Source organism: Sus scrofa, chromosome 1 (assembly GCF_054392235.1).
Source record: "Sus scrofa isolate SSC_HxYL_T2T_F1_AM1 chromosome 1, Sscrofa_HxYL_maternal_Yorkshire_Landrace_v2.0, whole genome shotgun sequence".
In the NCBI taxonomy this organism is placed as follows: Eukaryota; Metazoa; Chordata; class Mammalia; order Artiodactyla; family Suidae; genus Sus; species Sus scrofa.
Window position 1 is genome coordinate 55,238,026 of NC_139383.1, and position 20,498 is coordinate 55,258,523.

General features: G+C 36.1%; 1 protein-coding gene across 9 annotated transcripts in view; it reads right to left on the bottom strand.

Annotated features, from left to right (window-relative positions):
* Positions 1-20,498, bottom strand: part of LOC102160378 (uncharacterized) — a 418,107-nt gene that overhangs the window by 233,099 nt on the left and 164,510 nt on the right. The window contains exon 3 of one of the 9 annotated variants that reach the window (XM_084959558.1): positions 10,399-10,464. The exons of the other annotated variants lie outside the window; for them this stretch is intronic. Coding sequence (XP_084815684.1) covers positions 10,419-10,464 — 46 coding nt within the window. The 3' untranslated portion in view covers positions 10,399-10,418. Of the gene's footprint in view, positions 1-10,398; positions 10,465-20,498 lie in introns of those variants that run through there. 9 annotated transcript variants of the gene reach the window in all.

Genomic DNA, 20,498 nt, shown 5'->3' on the forward strand with positions numbered 1-20,498 from the left:
GACTAATTGGTGCTTTGGCCTGGGTGTTTGTGACCTGGAATCAAGTTGCCTCTTCCTTTGGGATATTATCAAATATGTATTTTCCCCTGTATCAATAGGTAAAGCAGTTTAAAAGGACAACTGTTTCAACTGGACATAGGCTATAAGATAATAAAATTAAAAGAGACCGGATTAAAGACTTGTGAAAAAGAACAGAACAAAAAGTGTCACTCATCATCCAGTTCTACCAGAGTTAAGTCAAACCCACTGCAGCTGGCCACAGACAGTGCACCCTAAGGGAATTCAGGATGGAAAAAACAGGTTGAGGTACTCTGCTTTGGATAAATGGACCCCAAGATGGTTAAAATGTACATCTCCAGAAGAATTTCAATGATTCCAAATTCTTGCACCTCCCCATACACAGGAAAATACTAAAATCATTAACTTGAGATACCTATTTTTAGTGATTCACAGTCATCTTTTACCAAGATGTATGCTTGATTGCATTTGTTCCTTAGCCAAAAATTATAAATAAACTGGCTTTTCCTCTGCCTTGTTAGATCAGTTTCTCAGAGCTACTAAGAGATTGTTTCCCAAGCTACAGTCATCAGTAGGACCTGGAATAAACTTTTTTTTTTTTCTTTTGGGGCCACACTCACAGCCCAGGCTAGGGGTCCAATCAGAGCTATAGCCGCTGGCCTATGCCACAGCCACAGCAACATCAGATCCAAGCAGCATCTGTGACCTACACCACAGCTCACAGCAATGCCAGATCCTTAACCCACTGAGTGAGGCCAGGGATTGAACCCGAAACATCATGGTTCCTAGTCAGATTCGTTTCCACTTCACTGTGACGGGAACTCCTGGAATAAAGTTTAAACTCACAATTCTCATGTTGTGTGCTTTTCTGTAAGTCGACAGATTGAATCCATGACAAAAATAATTCTACCTTACATTTTTTTCAGTTCTATGTACTAGATTCTACGTTAAGTGCCCTATATACCTCAGGTAAATTAATTCTTACAACAAACCTCAAATTGAGTTATTTTATGTCTATTTTATAGATGAATAAACCAGGACTTAAAAGAGTTCTAATAACTTGCTTAAGGTCCTATAGGATGTCAGGATTGGAATCCAGTTCTCTCTCTCTAAAGCCCAAATTTTGGAGTTCCCATTATGGCTCAGCAGGTTAATAACCAGACATAGTCTCCATGAGGATATGGGTTTGATCCCTGGCCTCACTCAGTGGGTTAAGGATCCAGCATTTCTGTGAGTTGCAGTGTAGGTCTCAGATGAGGCTCAGATCTGCAGTTGCTGTGGCTGTGGCCTAGGCCAGAAGCTGAAGCTCTGATTCGACCCCTAGCCTGGGAACTTCCACATGCCACACCTGTGGACAAATAAAAAGGAAAAAAAAACTCCAAATTTTAAATTATCTGCATAATAATCATTACTACTCTGGTAGTCATTACCAGTAAGACAAAAAAAAAAAAAAAGTTTCTTCCTTTCATTAATAAATAGACTGAGATTTTTTTCTATAAGTCAGGGATTTTTTAAAATTTTGATTCATCTGCAACACAAAATGTCCAAAGATGCCATCCTACAAAATTATGCTTATATTTCAGACATTTAGTATATATTATAATAATCTTTGAAGAACAAATAAATGAAGAAACTGAGAAATTAAATATAAAATTACCTCCTCAATATTCTAGTTTTATTATGAAACAATGATCTATCTGAAATAACCATGGTGACATTACTTAGAGAAACTAAATTTGTGTGCCCAAAACACAGATATCGCAACTCTGACATTAAATACTTGCTTTGTTGAAAAAATTCTCCTCTACTTCATGAGCGAAAGGAAAAGAGTGAACTATCTTTAAGGAAGAATATTTCCATTATTTCCCCTAACAGCCCATAAACCTTGGTCAAAAAAAAAAAGATAAATCATTCTGGCTACAAGTTATTAGCATTAGAAAATAGACTCAGATTCAAGTAGTTTAGGTGTATCAGTCAGTACATTCTAGGTAATGCTCAGTAACACTAACAATTTCAAAACATAAAATTTCAGTGATTTAAACCAGCAAAGATTTACTGCCTTCCTTCAGATCAATAAGGAATCTCAGTTCATCCTAGTCATTCAGAAACTCATGCTGATGGAGCAATTACCATCTCAAATGTTGCTTGCCCTAAGCCAGATGGAAAAGAGAGGGCCTCTCACTGGAATTAAATGTTCAAGCCCAGAAATGATGTAACTTCCACTCACAATTAATTGGTCACTAGGGGACCAGAGCAAGTGACATTATCATGTGCCCAAGCCAAGATGGGATGAAGAACAGTGTCACTATTTACTGACAGAGAAGTTATTTTTGTTTACCATTTGTCCTTTCTTCTGCCTCTTTCTAGGGCTGTCTGCATTCTCCTGTGACTTTATGCTCTACATCAAGGAAAGCCTAGTCTTGATCTTATTTTATGCAATACCAGTTTTCTATATCTACAATAAAATGATTATTAGAAACTATTTAGAAGTGCATAGCTGTCTTCTAAAGGTTTCCTATGATTATTGTAGTGATATAAACTCTGATGTAGTTCACAATAAAATGTTCATACTGAAGTTCCTGCTCTATCCCAGCATGTTATGGATTCAGCGTTGCTGCAACAACTGCAACGCTAGTCACAGCTACAGCTCAGATTCAATCCCTGGCCTGGGAACTTTCATATATTTTGGGTATGGCTGAAAAAGAAAAAAAAAAGCCTTATACTTTCTATCTATGTACTCATCCATGAAAAAGAAAGCAATCATATTTGGAGATTGAAAACTATTACTTTAAGATTTTGCATCTAGTTTTATTATGTAGGCTAGTTCTTTATTCCATTACTAAAATCATATACCATACAAGAGTTGGCAGAGGATTGAATTCAAGAGCTATATTATTAATTTGAATTATTTCCTATGGTGATTATAGCTATATTAGGCTTGAACATTTGACTTTTGTGTCCAACACCTCTGTCCTGACTTTGGTAGATGCTATAAGTCCTCAGCCTCTAATCCCGAGAATCCCCTTTGTGTTGCTATGCAAGTCAATGTGACTTCCAGAGATCAAATCTTGTATTTCTGTTGGAGGGTTGCCCTCAGGCTGTCAAGAACCATTTTGTCTGTTGGCATGGAGGACCATAAGTGATTCCAGTTTAACAAATTAACATCACCCCCAGGGCCTTAACCAAAAGTGCTGGTATAAGGGTATATATATATTAGCAACCTTATCCTTCAGCTGAGATAGTTGCTGAGGCATGTGTAAATTGCCAGAACTTCCCAGGGAGGATCAACTTTTAGCTGTCCACTCTGGGTGCTGGATTCATAGAGCATCCGTTACTGGTTGTCTACACTTCTCTAAGTCACCCGTTACCACTCCCCTGATGGTTCCTGCATTTTCCAAGTAAACTATATCCACTCCATCCTTGCCTCAGAGTATAGCTTCTATGGGAGCTCAATCAACATAATAAACAAGTGCCAATTTAGAAAAAAAAATTTTTTTAATTAATACAGTTTGGGGGAGTTCCCGTTGTGGCACAGTGGTTAACGAATCCGACTAGGAACCATGAGGTTGCGGGTTCGGTCCCTGCCCTTGCTCAGTGGGTTAACGATCCGGCGTTGCCGTGAGCTGTGGTGTAGGTTGCAGACGCGGCTCGGATCCTGCGTTGCTGTGGCTCTGGCGTAGGCCGGTGGCTACAGCTCCGATTCGACCCCTAGCCTGAGAACCTCCATATGCCAGGGGAGCGGCCCAAGAAATAGCAACAACAACAACAACAACAAAAGACAAAAGACAAAAGACAAAAGACAAAAAAAAAAAAAATACAGTTTTGGAATTGAGACAAAGTAAGAAGAAATATCCTCATCATGAGTTCAAAGGAGTCCTATGGGGCAATGATGGTGAGAACCTAGGAAAAGCAAAGAATTCTTGAAACATTTTCTATGTGAAAGACTTAGAGGTAAACACATTGCAAAAATGCTTCATAATATAACCCTCTTTCAGAGATTCAAAATTTACATTAATGCAGTATCAATGGTTCTATGAGGTCAGGAAAATCTGTTTAATGTCCTTTAGCTGAGAATTTTACAAATACATTTTACCATAGAACTTTTCCCCCCCAGAGGACCCCAATTAATTGCACTTAAAAATGCTTATATAAGCTGCATTGTAAGGGAGAATAAAATGTTCTCCTTTTTAAAATAATCAGATTCCACCAATTTAGAATTTGAAAATATTCAACATAGACCAGGCTAAAAGGTTATTACTTTTTCAATGAAGAATAAATGTGGTAAGCCTTAAACAGATTTCAAGAGGTTATTCTTAACTTAGCTAAGAAAATAGCCTTAAAAAATTAGTGAAATCCAATTGTTACCTAAATGGAGGATGCCAATTTCAAAGGAATCTTGTCTTCCTATTAAAGGAGTCTGTTTACATAGGAATCTTAGGATGTGACCAAGATAATTCGCTTGAAAGAACAAACAATGAAACAGACCTTTTCAGCCTAATAGACACCTATTTCGAAAAAGAGATAATGAAAATACTGAAGGGATTAAGAAGGGCTATCAATAGAAATGCAGAGTACTATAAAAAAAGGAACTAGAAACTATAAGGAGAAGTCATGAAAAATGATAAAACTCATTTGCTGAGATGAATGCTGAGCTTAAGGCAGTGAATAGCAGAATGAATAATGCAGAAGAACAAATAAGTGATCTGGAAGATAGAATAATAGAAATCACCCAATCAGAGCATCCAACAGAAAGCCAAATTAAAAAAAAAAATGAAAGCAATATAAGATACTTATGGGACAATATAAAGTGTGCCAATCTGTACATAATAGGGTTTCAGAAGGAGGAGAAAGAAACAGGGGATTGTTGGAGTTCCCGTCGTGGCGCAGTGGTTAACGAATCCGACTAGGAACCATGAGGTTGCGGGTTCGATCCCTGCCCTTGCTCAGTGGGTTAACGATCCGGCGTTGCCGTGAGCTGTGGTGTAGGTTGCAGACGCGGCTTGGATCCCGCGTTGCTGTGGCTCTGGCGTAGGCCGGTGGCTACAGCTCCGATTCGACCCCTAGCCTGGGAACCTCCATATGCCGCGGGAGCGCCCCAAGAAATAGCAACAATAACAACAACAACAACAACAACAAAAAGACAAAAGACAAAAAAAAAAGAAACAGGGGATTGTAAAATGTGTTTGAATAAATTATGGCTGAAAACTTCCCAAAACTAAGGAAGGAAATAGAAATCCAGGTATGAGAAGAACAGAGCATCCCAAGCAAGATGAACCCTAACAGACCTACCCCAAGACATATTATAATAAATGGAAAAAGTTAAAGGATTCTAAAGGCAGCAAGAGAAAAACAAAGAGTTAATTACAAGGGAACCCCCATAAGGCTTTCAGCTGATTTCTCTACAGAAATGTTGCAGGCCAGAAGAGAGTGGTAAGATACATTTAATATCCTAAGAGGGAAAATTACACAACCCAGATAACTCTAGCCAGCAAGATTATCTTTTAGAATAGAAGAAGAGATAAAGAATTCTTCAGACAATAAAAACTAAAAGAATACAGCAACACTAAACCTATTCTTTTTTATTTTTTTATTACTCAAATGAATTTATCACATCTGTAGTTGTATAATGGTCATAACAATCTGATTTCACAGGATTTCCATCCCATAACCCAAGCACATCTCCCCACCCCCCAAACTGTCTCCTACGGAGACCATAAGTTTTTCAATGTCTGTGAGTCAACATCTGTTCTGCAAAGAAGCTCAGTCTGTCCTTTTTTCAGATTCCACATGTCAGTGAAAGCATTTGATGTTGGTTGTCTTATTGTATGGCTGACTTCACTTAGCATGATAATTTCTAGGTCCATCCATGTTGCTAAAAATGCTGGTATTTCGTTCATTTTAATGGACTAAACCTATTCTGAAAGAAAAATTGAGGCGTTACCATTGTGGCTCAATGGTAAGAAACCCAACTAGTATCCATGAGGATGTGGATTTGATTCCTGGCCTCGCTCAGTGGGTTAAGGATCCTGTGTTGCAGACATAGCTCAGATCTTGCCTTGCTGTGGCTGTGGTGTAGGCCCACAGTTGCAGCTCCTATTTGACCCCTGGCCTGGGAACTTCCATATCTGTGGGTGACACCCTAAAGAGACAATTTGAAAGATCTTCTCTAAACAGAAAAAAAGCAAGAATCTGTAGGAAAAAGAAAGCCATAATTGGAAAGTAAATCACTTAAATAAGCTAATATGCAGAATTTTTAAAAATCAAAACATTTTTCTGAAAATGATAACCATAATGAAGAGCAAAATCACAAATATAAAGATGTAAAAGATGAGATGAATCAGTTATTTACAAATTTTTAAAAACAATGGCAAACAAATATTTATTGAATGGCTATGATGTATTGGGCACAAAATATTTTCATAAATGCTTTATATTATAGATGAATTTTCAAAGAAGCTTTCCCATGGAAAGGAAGAGAAAAAAATGACATTGAACTTAAGTCAGAGACACTTCAGTTATTACTGTTTTTGGTTTTTATTTTTAGCATTCAACTAATGAGCTCTGTCTGTCAGATACTGAATCTAGATGAAAGGTTGCATAAGGTTGTTTTATGAAAAGTGTTTCCAGCTATCACTTTTTAAAGAGCTACAAATGATTAATTTTGTTATTATAAAATTTTAAAAATATGTTTAGCAAAAGTGTGATGAAGGTAATTCTCAAGTTCAATTGGAAGAGAGCAGGAAAAAGCCAGTTTTTGGCATGTAAATATTCAGATGAGAAGACAGGAATACTATATGATACAAATTCCAGCAATAAGGGAATGGGGTTTTTGGTGTTATGGATATTTTAAAATGGTAACTTATGTGACTTAGGATCTCAATTAACAAAAGTGAAGTAATTTCTAACTTATCTGAGCAAAAAAATTAAATACCAATTGAGTGAAATATTTCAGAGGGTACTTAGAGCCATTAAAGCACTCAGTGGAAACTTCTGGGACATTTTTCCCTGCAGCTATTGAAAATTCAGATGATCACATGATTTAAGATAGTTTCAATATGACCTAGCTTATCTGGTTAAGATAGAGAGCTAAATATAACTTTGGAAGTGTCTTAATGACTGTAACATTACAGCTATGGTCAAGTATAAAAAATTACTGGCCTTAAAATCAGGAGAATTTGCCTATTAAACTCTATGGACTGATAAACCTGATAGCTGAATAACTCAATTTCTCTATATGTCAATTTCCACATCTATAAAATTATATACACACACATATGCATACACATGTGTGTTTACACATACATATATATTTACATATGCATACATATTCACATGTATATACACACACATAAACACATATATATCAATCGAGATTTTTGTGAGGATTAAAAGACAATGCATATAAAAATGACCTTTAAATTTTAAAGTTAGAAAGACATATGTGATGATTATTATTAGATAAAATCACTTGATAAAATTATATTTCTTTATTCTCCATTAGAGAATAACACGGAAGATCTTCTTACCTCTTCAGATTTTCTATAGCACTTTAACTGCTGGTTCTTTTTTTCTTTTTTCTTTTTTTTTTTTGCTTTTTAGGGCCACAGGTGCAGCACATGGAGGTTCCCAGGCCAGGGGTCAAATTGGAGCTACAGCTGCTGGCCTACACCACAGCCACAGCAACATCAGATCCGAGCTGCGTCTGCGACCAACACCACAGCTCATGGCAACACCGGATCCTTAACCCACTGAGTGAGGCCAGGGATAGAACCCACAACCTAGTCGCATTCATTTCTGCTGCGCCAGGATGGGAACTCCACTGCTGGTTCTTAAAAGTCAAACACTAGAAGACTGAATGACATCATTCTTGCTAGTGGAATATAATCTTAAATATCTGCACAGATTAATTGACCTTGTGTTGTTTTGTCCTTATTATAAACATTTCACATTTATAAATGTGTCATCAAATACTTGGATTCAGACTTGAATTCAAATGCCTACCACTACTGAGTAAATGTAAAAAAGTAAAAGTAAATGTCACCTCACAGATCTGAACTTCAATCTCAGATCATTAGAAAGGGCAATAATAATAAATGACACTTCCTGGAGTTTTTATAATGGTTAAATGAAATGATATATTCAGCATGTAGTGAGTGCACAGGCAAGCACATAGCAAGGGCTCAATTACTGTTAATTTTTTTCTTTTCCCTCCTCCACTAAGAGCTTGCTTATTGTCTGAATTCTCTGGGTCCAATAGTGTTTCAGTTATTGAGGATTACCTGTTGGTTGAATGGATGAATGACTTGCCAACCCAGGTTTTCAGGGGAGCAGATGCCCTTATAGGTCAAACCTAGACTCTTTTTTTTTTTTTTTGCCTTTTCTAATGCCGCTCCTATGGCATATGGAGGTTCCAGGCTAGGGGTCCAATCAGAGCTGCAGCTGCCAGCCTATGCCACAGCCACAGCAACATGGGATCCAAGCTGCGACTGCGACCTACACCAGAGTTCTGGTCAACGCTGGATCCTTAACCCACTGAGCAAGGACAGGGATAGAACCCTCAACCTCATGGTTCAAACCTAGACTCTTGTGTCTGACTCTCCACATCCACAGAATCAAGCATGATGGTCTCCCCAGGAGGCATGGCAGCTCTTAAAGCAAAAGTCCCCCATGGCCTCGCTCCTTTCAAAGCCTAGTCCCCAACACTTTAAAAATCTTTGATTTACCTCGCTAAGCCCTCGCTAGTATTTCTCCTTTTCTTTTATTTCAATCTCAATATTTATATTAAAATATTTCAACATAGAGTCAGTGCTCTGTGTTTGTGTGTGTATAAGAGAGAGAGACAAAGAGAGAGAGTGGTTTTAATCCACATTCTGACAATGGCTACTTAATTGGGAAAACACTCCAGGGAACATTATGTAGAATTTAATCAAAAGCCTCCAGCACTCAGCTCTCTTGATTTTTGATCAGTAACAGAGGTGGTTTTGTTTTTGTTTTGTTTTGTTTACCTAACAGACGTTAGCCAAGTAAAATTAGCCATTAGTAAAATGTATGAATTGGCTAGAATAATTTTAGCGACATTGCTCGTTTACTTATTTTTTTTTCATAAACAGATGTTAAGAATCTAATAAGCCCAGCAGCCTTTTACTCTCCAGAATGGCAGTTGAGGCTTGATTCCAACAGATGGTATATCCATCCCCACTACAGATGATGCAGTCCACAGAGTGAGCAGAATCCAAGCCTTGAGTCAACCTTTCCCATGAGGGGTGCTTGGATCTCCTAAAAGGAAGGGTGCTCACCACAGTTTGGATGTCTGGTTTTGTGCCTTGATGATAAGAACTGCTTGCATATGTGGTAAAATTCGTTTACGTTCTGACTTCATTGCCACTTGGGGCAACTGTAAGGAGAAGCCCTATAACCCTCACCAATTTGTAAAAGCCCCCCCCCAAACGCAAATAATTATGAACAACCAAGTTGGCTCAGATCAGCTGTAAAATTTGGATCAGAGAGCAAGCTGGGATTTACATGGATTTTTAAGTAAAAGCAAGGAAACAAACATCTTTTCTAGGGGGCAAGACTTAAAGATGAGAAAACAGTATGGACTTCTCACCATGTTCATCTAAATGCATTTGTTGTATAAGAGTAACAGAGGGAGAGTTCCCATCATGGCTCAGGGGAAGCGAATCTGACTAGTATCCATGAGGATGTAGGTTCAATCCCTGGCCTTGCTCAGTGGGTTAAGATCCTGCTTTGCTGTGAGCTGTAGTGTAGGTCGCAGACACAGTTGGGATCTGGCATTGCTGTGGCTACAGCTCCGATTCAACCCCTAGCCTGGGAACCTCCATATGCCATGAGTGCAGCACTAAAAATAAAAAAATAAAAAAAAAAAGTAACAGAAGGAATCCTGGGGGCTATTTCAAAACAGACCATGGTGCTCCATTGGTGAAAAATTAGAACATCAAGAGCAGCAAAATGGCCTGAATTGAGAGGGGGGTTACTTTCCTACTTCATATTTGACTCAGCATACATATTTAGGAAGTAAAACAGAGAAATATATTGTTGTCATGGCTAGTAATGGAATGCTTATCAATATTTGAAAAACTATATATCTATATATCTATATCTATATCTACGTATATGCCCAAGTGATTGACAAATGAAAGATGGTTGTCTCCTTATAACCCCCAGCTAAGTGACCTACTTCCAGGAAGATCAAGACAAGTGAGAGCACATGGTTGACAGTTCAAATATCAGAAGTCACAGGGATTTCTTTGACATAGAAGTGAAGCTACCAAATGAAGATGTAATTTACACAGAAGTTAAAATTTGTTAAAATAAAAAAAAATTGTCCAGAGAAGGGAAAGAGGTATTTGACTTGGTTACCTGATAATAGGCAGACCCTCTCAGAAGTCTGGTGTGTTGCAAATTAGTTCACCCCTGCTATCAGCTCTGGTCAAAAAAAAAAAGGGGGGGGGAGGGGGAGTAAATTTATCACAGAGATATAGGACAGGAGAAGGCAGTTTCTAGACTCAATAAGGAATGACGGTGGTACTGAAGAAAGGTTGCTGGTTGTGATTTAAATTGGAGAAGTTATGTTTGTTGTCAGATCATGACAGGACTTGAAAAGAAAATCAAATATATTTTAAATGTGTAAACAGGTATGATTTGTTTGTACACGTTAGAGTGAATGCATTTGTAAAAAAGACCAAGTATCCATTAAAAACTCCTTTAAAGCAGGTTTTTTTCTTTCTTTTCTTTTCTTTTTTTTTTTTTAAGGCCTGCACCTGCAGCACATGGAAGTTCCCAGGCTAGGGTTGAATTGGACCTACAGCTGCCAGCCTGCACCACAGTCATAGCAATGTAGGATCTGAGTGGTGTCTGCAACCTACACCACAGCTCATGGCCACACAGGATCCTTAACCCACTGCGCAAGGCCAGGGATCAAACCCACATCCTCATGGATACTAGTTGGGTGTGTAACCGGCTGAGCCACAATGGGAACTCCCAGTTTGTTTGTTTTTTTTTTAATGATACACTTACAAAAAGAATAAAAATACTTGTAAGTTGAACTTAAAAATGTAATAACAAAATAGATTTAATTCATAGATCAGTGAATTAAAATAAACAATCCTGAAAGTAAAGATGATCTTCTCTATAGCCTTTTCAGAAGTAACATTAGCTTTTCTACTACAGAGTGTGCCTCTGAGTGGCCAGAAATTAATTAGAATAAATAACTGTTTGGCCTAAATCCAGGAAATTGCTAGTCTATAGAATAGAAATGTGTGGCCTCATTTGAACTAAAGAACCCTAATCTAGAAAAAGGCAAGAAGTAGAAAATGAATAAAATATCTGTCAAAAAATTCTGGTTAACATGTAAGACAACTTAGTTTTATAAAGATCTTTATTAACCTAAAGTGCCATAAATCATATACATATATATATTTGTAGATTTTTAAATGATGTTCAAATATTTTGGGCTTTCAAAATGGAGTGTATTTGGAAAGATAGAAAAGCAATTGATTGACATCATGAAATTTAACTTAAAGTAAAATATGAAGAAATAAAATTTTGATTAAAAAGTTAAAGGTTTTATTAGTAAGGACAATTGTTTACCTGTTGTGTTTATATTTGGCCCAAAAGACTGGGTAATCTATGAACATGTTGGCATGCTGAAAGTGTCTTATCTGTAATTGTGTTTTAAATAAACTATTCTCTTTTTCATCATAGTCTCAAGCTCAATAGCAATACAACAAACAAACCCTGTTATTTTAACATCCACAAATAGAAAGCCCTTATTATAAATCAACCAAAAAGATGAGATTAGAATGGACCATTCCCTCTTTTTCAGTAAAACTTAACCTATACATATATCTTTTCCTAAAAATATACTTTAAGTTTGGAGATTTGTACATAAAATATCTTTTAAAAATTTAGAATTAAATTGAAAATAGTATATATTGAAAGGCGATACATATGCTAAAGAGCAATAATTTAGTGTTTTTCTTTGTGATAATAATCACAGTTACTACAGAATGCAACATTGAGAATTTAAGGTCATGATACATCTACATTTCACAAAAAGTTTAATTTCTGGATTAAAACTAAATCATACGCTGTAGTTACATTTGATCTAAGTATGAGGTTACAACTAAAATTAGTATTACAATTATAGTATATTAAAAGTTATTTAAAAATAGAGTTTTTTAATGAATTGGTTTTAGGGAAAGCCAGATAGTAATCTAAAAATATGCATCTATATAACAGTTTCTACTAGAACTTTTAAGGTAAAGTTTAATGTAAAATACCTTACACATTTTTAAGTAATGGTTTACTAATTTAATGGAACGTTATCTAAGTTTAGGCCACATTTCCTAACATTTGTAAGTGCTTTTTAGATATCTCGATTTTTATAACATTGGATTAATGTATTTAACCCAAGGATCCTGAGAGTTTGCTGTTTTCTTGCTATATGCCTAAAATTAAAATCAGTATGTTGGTTATATATCTGAAGTGAGGTTTCTGTTTTGATCCATGACCTAAAAAAAAAGACTTCAAACAAATCCTCAAGAGTTCTTTGCAAAACACATGCAATTCCAAGATAATAGTTTTCTCTTAGATGCCTTTAAAAGACTATGAAAGACCTCATAAGTGAAGCTGGGTCAAGATAATATATTCCTGTTGGTGGGAATGTAAATTGGTGTAACCACTGTGGAAAACAGAATGGAGATTCCTCAGAAAATTAAAAATAGAATTACCATTTGATCCAGCAATCCCACTCCTGGGCATCTAGCCAGAGAAAACCATGACTCAAAAAGATACATGGGAGTTCCCGTTGTGGCACAGTGGTTAACAAATCCGACTAGGAACCATGAGGTTGTGGGTTTGATCCCGGCCCTTGCTCAGTGGGTTAATGATCCGGCGTTGCTGTGAGCTGTGGTGCAGGTTGCAGACGCGGCTCGGATCACACGTTGCTGTGGCTCTGGTGTAGGCTGGTGGCTACGGCTCTGATTAGACCCCTAGCCTGGGAATCTCCATATGCCGCGGGAGTGGCCCAAGAAATAGCAAAAAGACAAAAAAAAAAAAAAAAAAAAAAAAAAGATACATGTAGGCCAGTGTTCATTGCAGCACTGTATACAATAGCCAAGACATGGAAACAACCTAAATGTCCATCAATAGAGGAGTGGATAAAGAAGACATAGTACATATACACAATGGAATATTACTCAGTCATTAAAAGTGAAGAACTAATGGCATTTGCAGCAACATGGATGGACCTAGAAATTATCATGCTAAGTGAAGTCAGTCAGACGGTGAGACATCAACATCAAATGCTATCACATGTGGAATCTAAAAAAAGTATATAATGAACTTCTTTGAACAGGTACTGATTCACAGACTTTGAAAAACTTATGGTTTCCAAATGAGACAGGTTGGGGGATGGGGGAATGCACTGGGAGTTTGGAATGGAAATGCTATAAAATTTGGTTGTGATGATCTTTATACAACTATAAATGTAACTGTGTAATACAAATGTTATAAAAATAAATTTTAAAAGGAAAAAAAAAGACAATAGAAACTGGGAGAATGCTACCATGATACTTTAAGCTGATAGGACAATCCTTTGCAAGATAAGAAAAAAGAGGTATGACTCGGACAAGGGAGCAAGGTAAGTTAAGAAATTACATTAGCAGACAAAATATCAGTGTTAAAAATTGTATTGACTAGAACTTGTGCTTCCAAGAAGACAGACATACTTTTCCCTATTCTCCCCATTAAGCACAACCAAAAACCCTGAATATTATATGTAAAACAAAAATAAAGACACTCAGCAGCAGAAGATAGACTGTCAGGACCTGAGGAACAACATGGTGTTGAATGTCCTGGTTCCCAGGGTTTTCTTTAGTCCCCTGTATCATAGATGTGGTGCTGAAAAAAGCAGAAAGCCACAAATGCCAAAGGGCACACACAGAAAAATCCATTAAAACTTGCTCTCTCTAGCCAAAGGACAAGGGAAAAAAAAAAGGAGAAACTAGCAAGACAGAAACCTTTAGGCAATAAGGATTCCACTTCAGCAAAACAACACATAAAAAACTATGGTCCAACTCATTTATGCCAGCAAAAGTCCCCTGAGAAACCTTGACTTCTTTCCTTGCAAGGCTACCCCAGCTTCCTGCTGGAGATGTATCAGAGAGCTGGAGTACAGAGTCAGGTGGTAACAAGGACCCTGGCCATTGTGGTCACAGTGAGGATCACATAGGGAAACTCTCTGCCCATTACCCATTCTGCTGGGAGAAAAAAGTTATTGGAGAATCAGTACTTTAACCTGTCAAGAATAACAAAGACACCCCACCCCCATGGTGGGGTCAATGGAGGCCATAGGGGAGCTGGAATTCCCAAACCCTCTGGCAGTTATGAGGAGCTTCCTCCCCATCTTCAGTGTCAATAAAAGGTACAGTGAGAACCTGGACTTCTATCTCTACCTAACAGTAACAAGAAAAGCAATGCATCATACTCCTCCCCCTAGAGTTGGGTTAGAGGAAACCATATAAAACAGAGATTTAAATAAGAGTCAATATCTCATAACATAAAGCCCAAAATGTCCAGGTCACAGTCAAAAAAGAATCATCATACAAAAAAACCCAGAAACATCACATATTTAATGAAAAAGAAAAGTGATCAATAGATGCTGCAAGATTTTTACCAACTGCCAAGTTAGAGGGAACAGGATGCACAAAAGATAATCTTCACTTATGATACCAAATGCAAGACCAGAGGTTTACCAAAACTACCCTCAGTTTTGATAATTGAATAGGACTCACGCAACCCATTGAAAGTTATTATACTCATGGTTACGGTTTATTATAGACAAAGAAGAGAGATTAAAATCAGTCAAAAGAAGAAATACATAGGGCAGAGTCTAGGAAAAGTAACAAATGCAGGACTTCCATTATCCTCTCCCTATGGATATCCTTATTTCCTGACATCAATGTGTGACAACATGCACAGAGTATTGCCAACCACAGAAGCTCATCTGGGTCTTTGGCGTACAAAATTTTTATTGCTTAATCACACATATAGCTGCCTTTTCATCTTTTGCCCTTTTAGCAGTGGAACTGATACCATGCAGCCCAAAACCCCCATCATAAATCACATTGTTAGACTCTCAGGTGATCAAAGCCCCCAAGGAAAGACATATCCATCAGACAATCGTGTTCCAAGGGCCTAGAATACACTTCCCAGGAGCTGAGGGAAAGCTCAGCCCTCTCTTTGGGTAAGGTTAATTCTTCATGAGGTAACAGAGATGTTAGAATTATTTGATAAAGATTTTAAAACAGCCATGATAAAAATACTTAAACAAGCAATTGTGGACACACTTAAAACAAATGAAAAAATTAAAAACCTCAGCAAAGAAATAAAAGATAGTAAGAAGAAACAAATGGAAAATTTAAAACTGAAAATTATAGTAACTAATAAAAAGCCAATGGATGAGTTAAAAAACAAAATGTAAGGGACAGAGGAAAGAATCCATGAACTGAAAATTAGAACAACAGAAATTACCCAGTCTGAATAACAGAAAAAACAGGCTGAAATAGATATAAACAGAGTTTCAGGGACCTGAGAGGTTGTAACAAAAGATCTAATATTCATGCCTTCAGAATTCCAGAAAGGAGAGGAGAAAAAAGAGGCTCTGAAAAAGTACTTGGAGAAATAATTGCTCTAAACTTCTCAAATTTGGTAGGGAGGTAAACCTTCAGATTCAAGAAGCTGAACAAGTCTAGATAGGGTAAACTCAATGAAATCTATGCCAAAACACAGCATACCCAAACTTCTGAAAACTGAACACAAGGAAAAACCTTGAAAGTAGTGAGAGAGAAATGATATCTTACCTAGGTTGGGAAAACTACTCAAATACAGTGTATTTCCTAGAAACCACAATGAATGAAGTGGCATGATGCTTTTCACACGGTGAATGACAAGAACTAATCCTATACTAATCCTTAAGCCTATATCAGTGAGAATATCTTTCAGGAATGAAGAGGAAAACAAGATATTCTCAAATGAAGAAGTAGGGATTTTCATAAGCAGACCTAATGTCCTTTTGTAATGACTAGAAGATGTTCTCTAACCGAAAGAAAATAGTAAAAGAAGGAAATTTGGAACAATAGGAAGAACAAATATGGTAAGTAAAAATAGGATACATATAATAGACTTTCCTTTTCCTCTTGAGATATCTAAATTATGTTTGACAGTTAAAACTAAAGTTATAGCTTGCCAGATATGACTCTAAATGTATGTGGAGAAAACATTTTGACAATTAAATCATAAATATGAAAAGATAAAGTGATATAAATGGTGATAAGGTGTCTACAATTTATTTTAACTGGTTAAATGGATGACAGACTGTGATACGTTATATACATATGACATAATAACTACAGCATATACTAAAAAAGCTAAACAAAAACACTATATAAGGAACAAAGTAGAATTCTATAAATGTTCAAGAATACCAGAAGGCAGATAATGCAGCAGAATAAGAGAACTCAAATATACCTACACCAATACTCCCAACTGAGTTTTGGCAAATTGCAAAAGCAATTCAGTGGAGAAAAGATAGCCTTTTTAACAAATGGTGTTGGAACAACTGGACATTCATAGGCAAGGTGGGAAAAAGAAGCTGAACTTAAATCTCACATCTTACACAAAAATTAACTCAAATGGATCATGGACTAAAATATATACATAAAACCATATGACTTTAAAATGTAAAAGAAAATCCTCAAGATCTAGGGGTAGGCAAAGAATTCTTAGATACCAAAAGCATGATTCACAAAAGGAAAAATGGATGAAGTGGACTTAACCACAATTAAAGACTTTTGCTCCACTTTTGAAACAATTTAGAGGATGAAAAGACAGGTTAGACTGAGAGAAAACACTGGCAAGCACATATCTGACAATGGACTATTATACAGAATACATAAAGAACTTTCAGAACTCAATTTAAAAAAAAAAAAAAAACAGTCCAATGAGACAATAGGCAAGACATGAAAGAGATATTTCACTGAAGAGGCTAAACAGATGGCAAATAAAAAAAAGATATTCGGCATCACTAGTCATCCGGAAAATGCTAATTCAAACCACCATCAGACTCACTACACATCTGTCAGAATGGCTAGTCTTTTTTTAAATAACATCAAATTCTGATAAAGATACTTACAAACTAGATTATTGCTAGTGGGAATGTAAATGGTATGGCCGCTCTAGAAGACATTTCGGTAGTTTCTTAAAAGCTCAATATATAACTACCTTATGACCCAGCTATTGCAGTCCTGTGCATTTATTCTAAAGAATTGTATATTTATGTTCATACAAAAGTCTGTACATGATTGCTTTATAGCAGCTCTATTTGTAATGGCCTTAAATTGAGAACAACACAGTTATCTTTCAACAGGTGAATTGGTAAACTGTGGTATTCCATACAATGGAATACTCCTGAGTAATAAAAAGTGTCAAATAGTTGATAAACACAATACCTAAATGAATATCTAGAGAATTCGGTTGAATAAAAAAGCCAACCCCAAAAGGTTACAAGCTATGCGATTCCATTTATATAACATTCATGAAATGACAAAATTGCAGAAATAGAAACCAGGTTAGCAGTTGTCATGGGTTAAGAGGGTGGTGAGATGGGAGGAAAGTGGGTGTGGCCATAAAATATCAGCCAGGGTGATCCTTGTGCTGATAGAAATCTCAACTATTTTAATGTTAATATCATGGCTGTGAAACTGCACTATAGTTTTACACGATGTTATCACTGGGGGAAAGATGTTATCACTGAAAGGATACAGGATCTCTCTCTGCTGTTTACAAGGGATCTTTCTGTGTTATTAGTCATGACTACTTGCGAATTTATAGTATTCTCAAAAGGTTAATTTAAAAATTGCATTGACTAATGAAAATATGCAATTATCATCTGATATGACTGATACTGAATAGGAAAAGGCAGAATCAGTTTGCCTGGCAAAATTTGTATTTATGAACTAGTCACTACAACTAAACATTGAGTATTTTTTGGTGAGCCAGATTATGGTGAAAAAATAAACTGTTATAAAAAGCTATAGAGATTATATTTAACTTTCTCAAAATAGACTGGCAAAACTGACCCCCAACCAAAATATTTCTAATTGAATATCTTTACCAAAGAAAGGTTCATAGCAGGTAAAAACTATACTTACTCTTCCATGTACTAAGAAGGGTATTAAACTCTAAACTTAAAACACTGTAAAGCAGTTACATCATCTCACTTAGTAACCAATTATTTCAAGTAGCTCTAGAATGCAGTATTTTGCTCAAAGTTAGTAGAATAATACATTCTCATAATAATAATAAATGTTTGAAGTGCATTGAATATTTCAAGTGATAGTAGAAATATTAATACTGTTATTTTAAAACTTTTGTATTGTTGGATAAAATAATCATTAATAATTAATCATTATTTAATTAAATATAGTGCTATTATTTTGGCCACATAAGATGACAATTTTATTTTTAAGAGAAGCAAAAGAAATATTTAGGAGTAGAAGTTTATATTATTTAAAATTAAATTTGCCTTAAAAGTGCTTCAGCATAGTAAGTATGACTTGTATGCCTATCAGTTGGTTTTAATCTGTATGATATTGGTGTTCAGTTACCTTAATTAGTAATATGCTTTCCAGGGGTAGTCAGCTAACATTTCATGAAAGGCCACACACCACAGGCTGCTTCTAAAAATATCTAATCTATTTTTCAAATCTCCAATCAACAATATAAGGTTTTGTCAATTAGCATCGTAGATATTAGATATGAAATTTGCTGTTAGGGATATGTTGGCTTGGCTAAAATTATTGCAGAGGAATTATCTGCTTTTATGTGAAAATCATATGATAGTAAATTCAGTGATTTGAACCCTTAGCAATGGTACTTTATGCTTGTCCTCAGTATGATACTGGGCTAGAAAAGGTAATTATTCTCCTTTTAATGCACCATTAATTCACTCTTAGGAACCATACTTTTTGAAATGCACAGATTTGGCAAAATTGTGATCTTATATTGACTAGAGAATTAGCTTTATAATCAGTTTTCACTTCTTAGTTGTAGATATAGTTCATCATGTCTCCTGAAACAAATTTTGATGTTTTAAAACCTCTTTGTTCTCTGTTATGCTGATGTTTGAAACAATAGAGATTTTCATCATATGAAAAAATATCTTATGGGAAGTAAACAGCAAAGTGGTTCATTATTTTGTAATAATTCTTTCCTTTAGATTCATATTTCTTTTTTTCTTTAAGTCCCAGGTGATTTGAATTCACATGCTTAGAAATCACTTTGTGAAATGTAACATTTTTTTCCAAAAAAAAAAAACTTTCTTTAAGTTCACTTCTCACTATTCAAACAAATATAAACTTACATAAAAATGACTGTTCCTACTTGACTTCTTTCTTTATACTGGCTTTTTATGAAATGTAAACTTAGCTTGATAATAGCTTAATAGTTATTAATGATAATATAACAGAGCTATCATGACAATTGTTTTCTTCCGTGTCTACATGGGAAGATGATTCACTAGGCATGTAATTGCTCACTCCTAGTTGGTATAATTTTTGGTATAATTTTTGTCTAAAGATTTAGAAATTAATGGGAATGCCAAACCAATAGAATTCAATCCAGGCACCTAGTTCCTATCATACTGGTTAACAGGCTTTGTATATTCAAGGGTTACACACCGTTTGAAGCCTTGATAAAAACTGCTGACACTCTCCAGAGAAAACATGTGCACATACACTCAAAACTTTGTATCCAAAATCCAAGGACTCACAGATCATTTGAAACCCACCCATAAATCATAGAGTAGAGGAGTAGAGAAAAACACATTTTGAAGATATGGTACAACTGATGCTTCAAACTCAGAACTGTGTTGATGTCAGTAATAATCCCCTAGGAACAGGAATATGTATACTTCCTTTTCTCCTCCCTCCTATTTATGGATTTAACAGAGATTAATTAAAACAAATAGGGATAAAGACCTTAAAGACCATCTACTCCCACCTCTTTACATAATAAGTGAGGGAAAATAAGATTCAAGGAGTAAATAATTTCCCCAAGATGGTACCATTAGTTAATGGCAGAGCCAGATCTCGAGATTCATGGACCCAAGTTTATAGGCAATGATTTCTCTTCAGAAAAAGGAAGACCAGATTCTCAGCAGCCTGAGTCCTGTGATGTCTCCTCTCCAATGTTGGTGCTCATGTGTCTGGAGTCACGAAGTTGTAAGGGTTAGAAACACTGAGGTATACATCTACTTTTCCACTTATTTCTTGGAAATATGCTTCTGGAAGGTTGCATATTTTGGGGGCTAAGGTTAGTAGCATCAAAATCTAGCTGGCCAGTGTAGGAACTGACACCAGCATGAAATGGCTGCACCCTCTAGCCATGCAGAGAAGGTG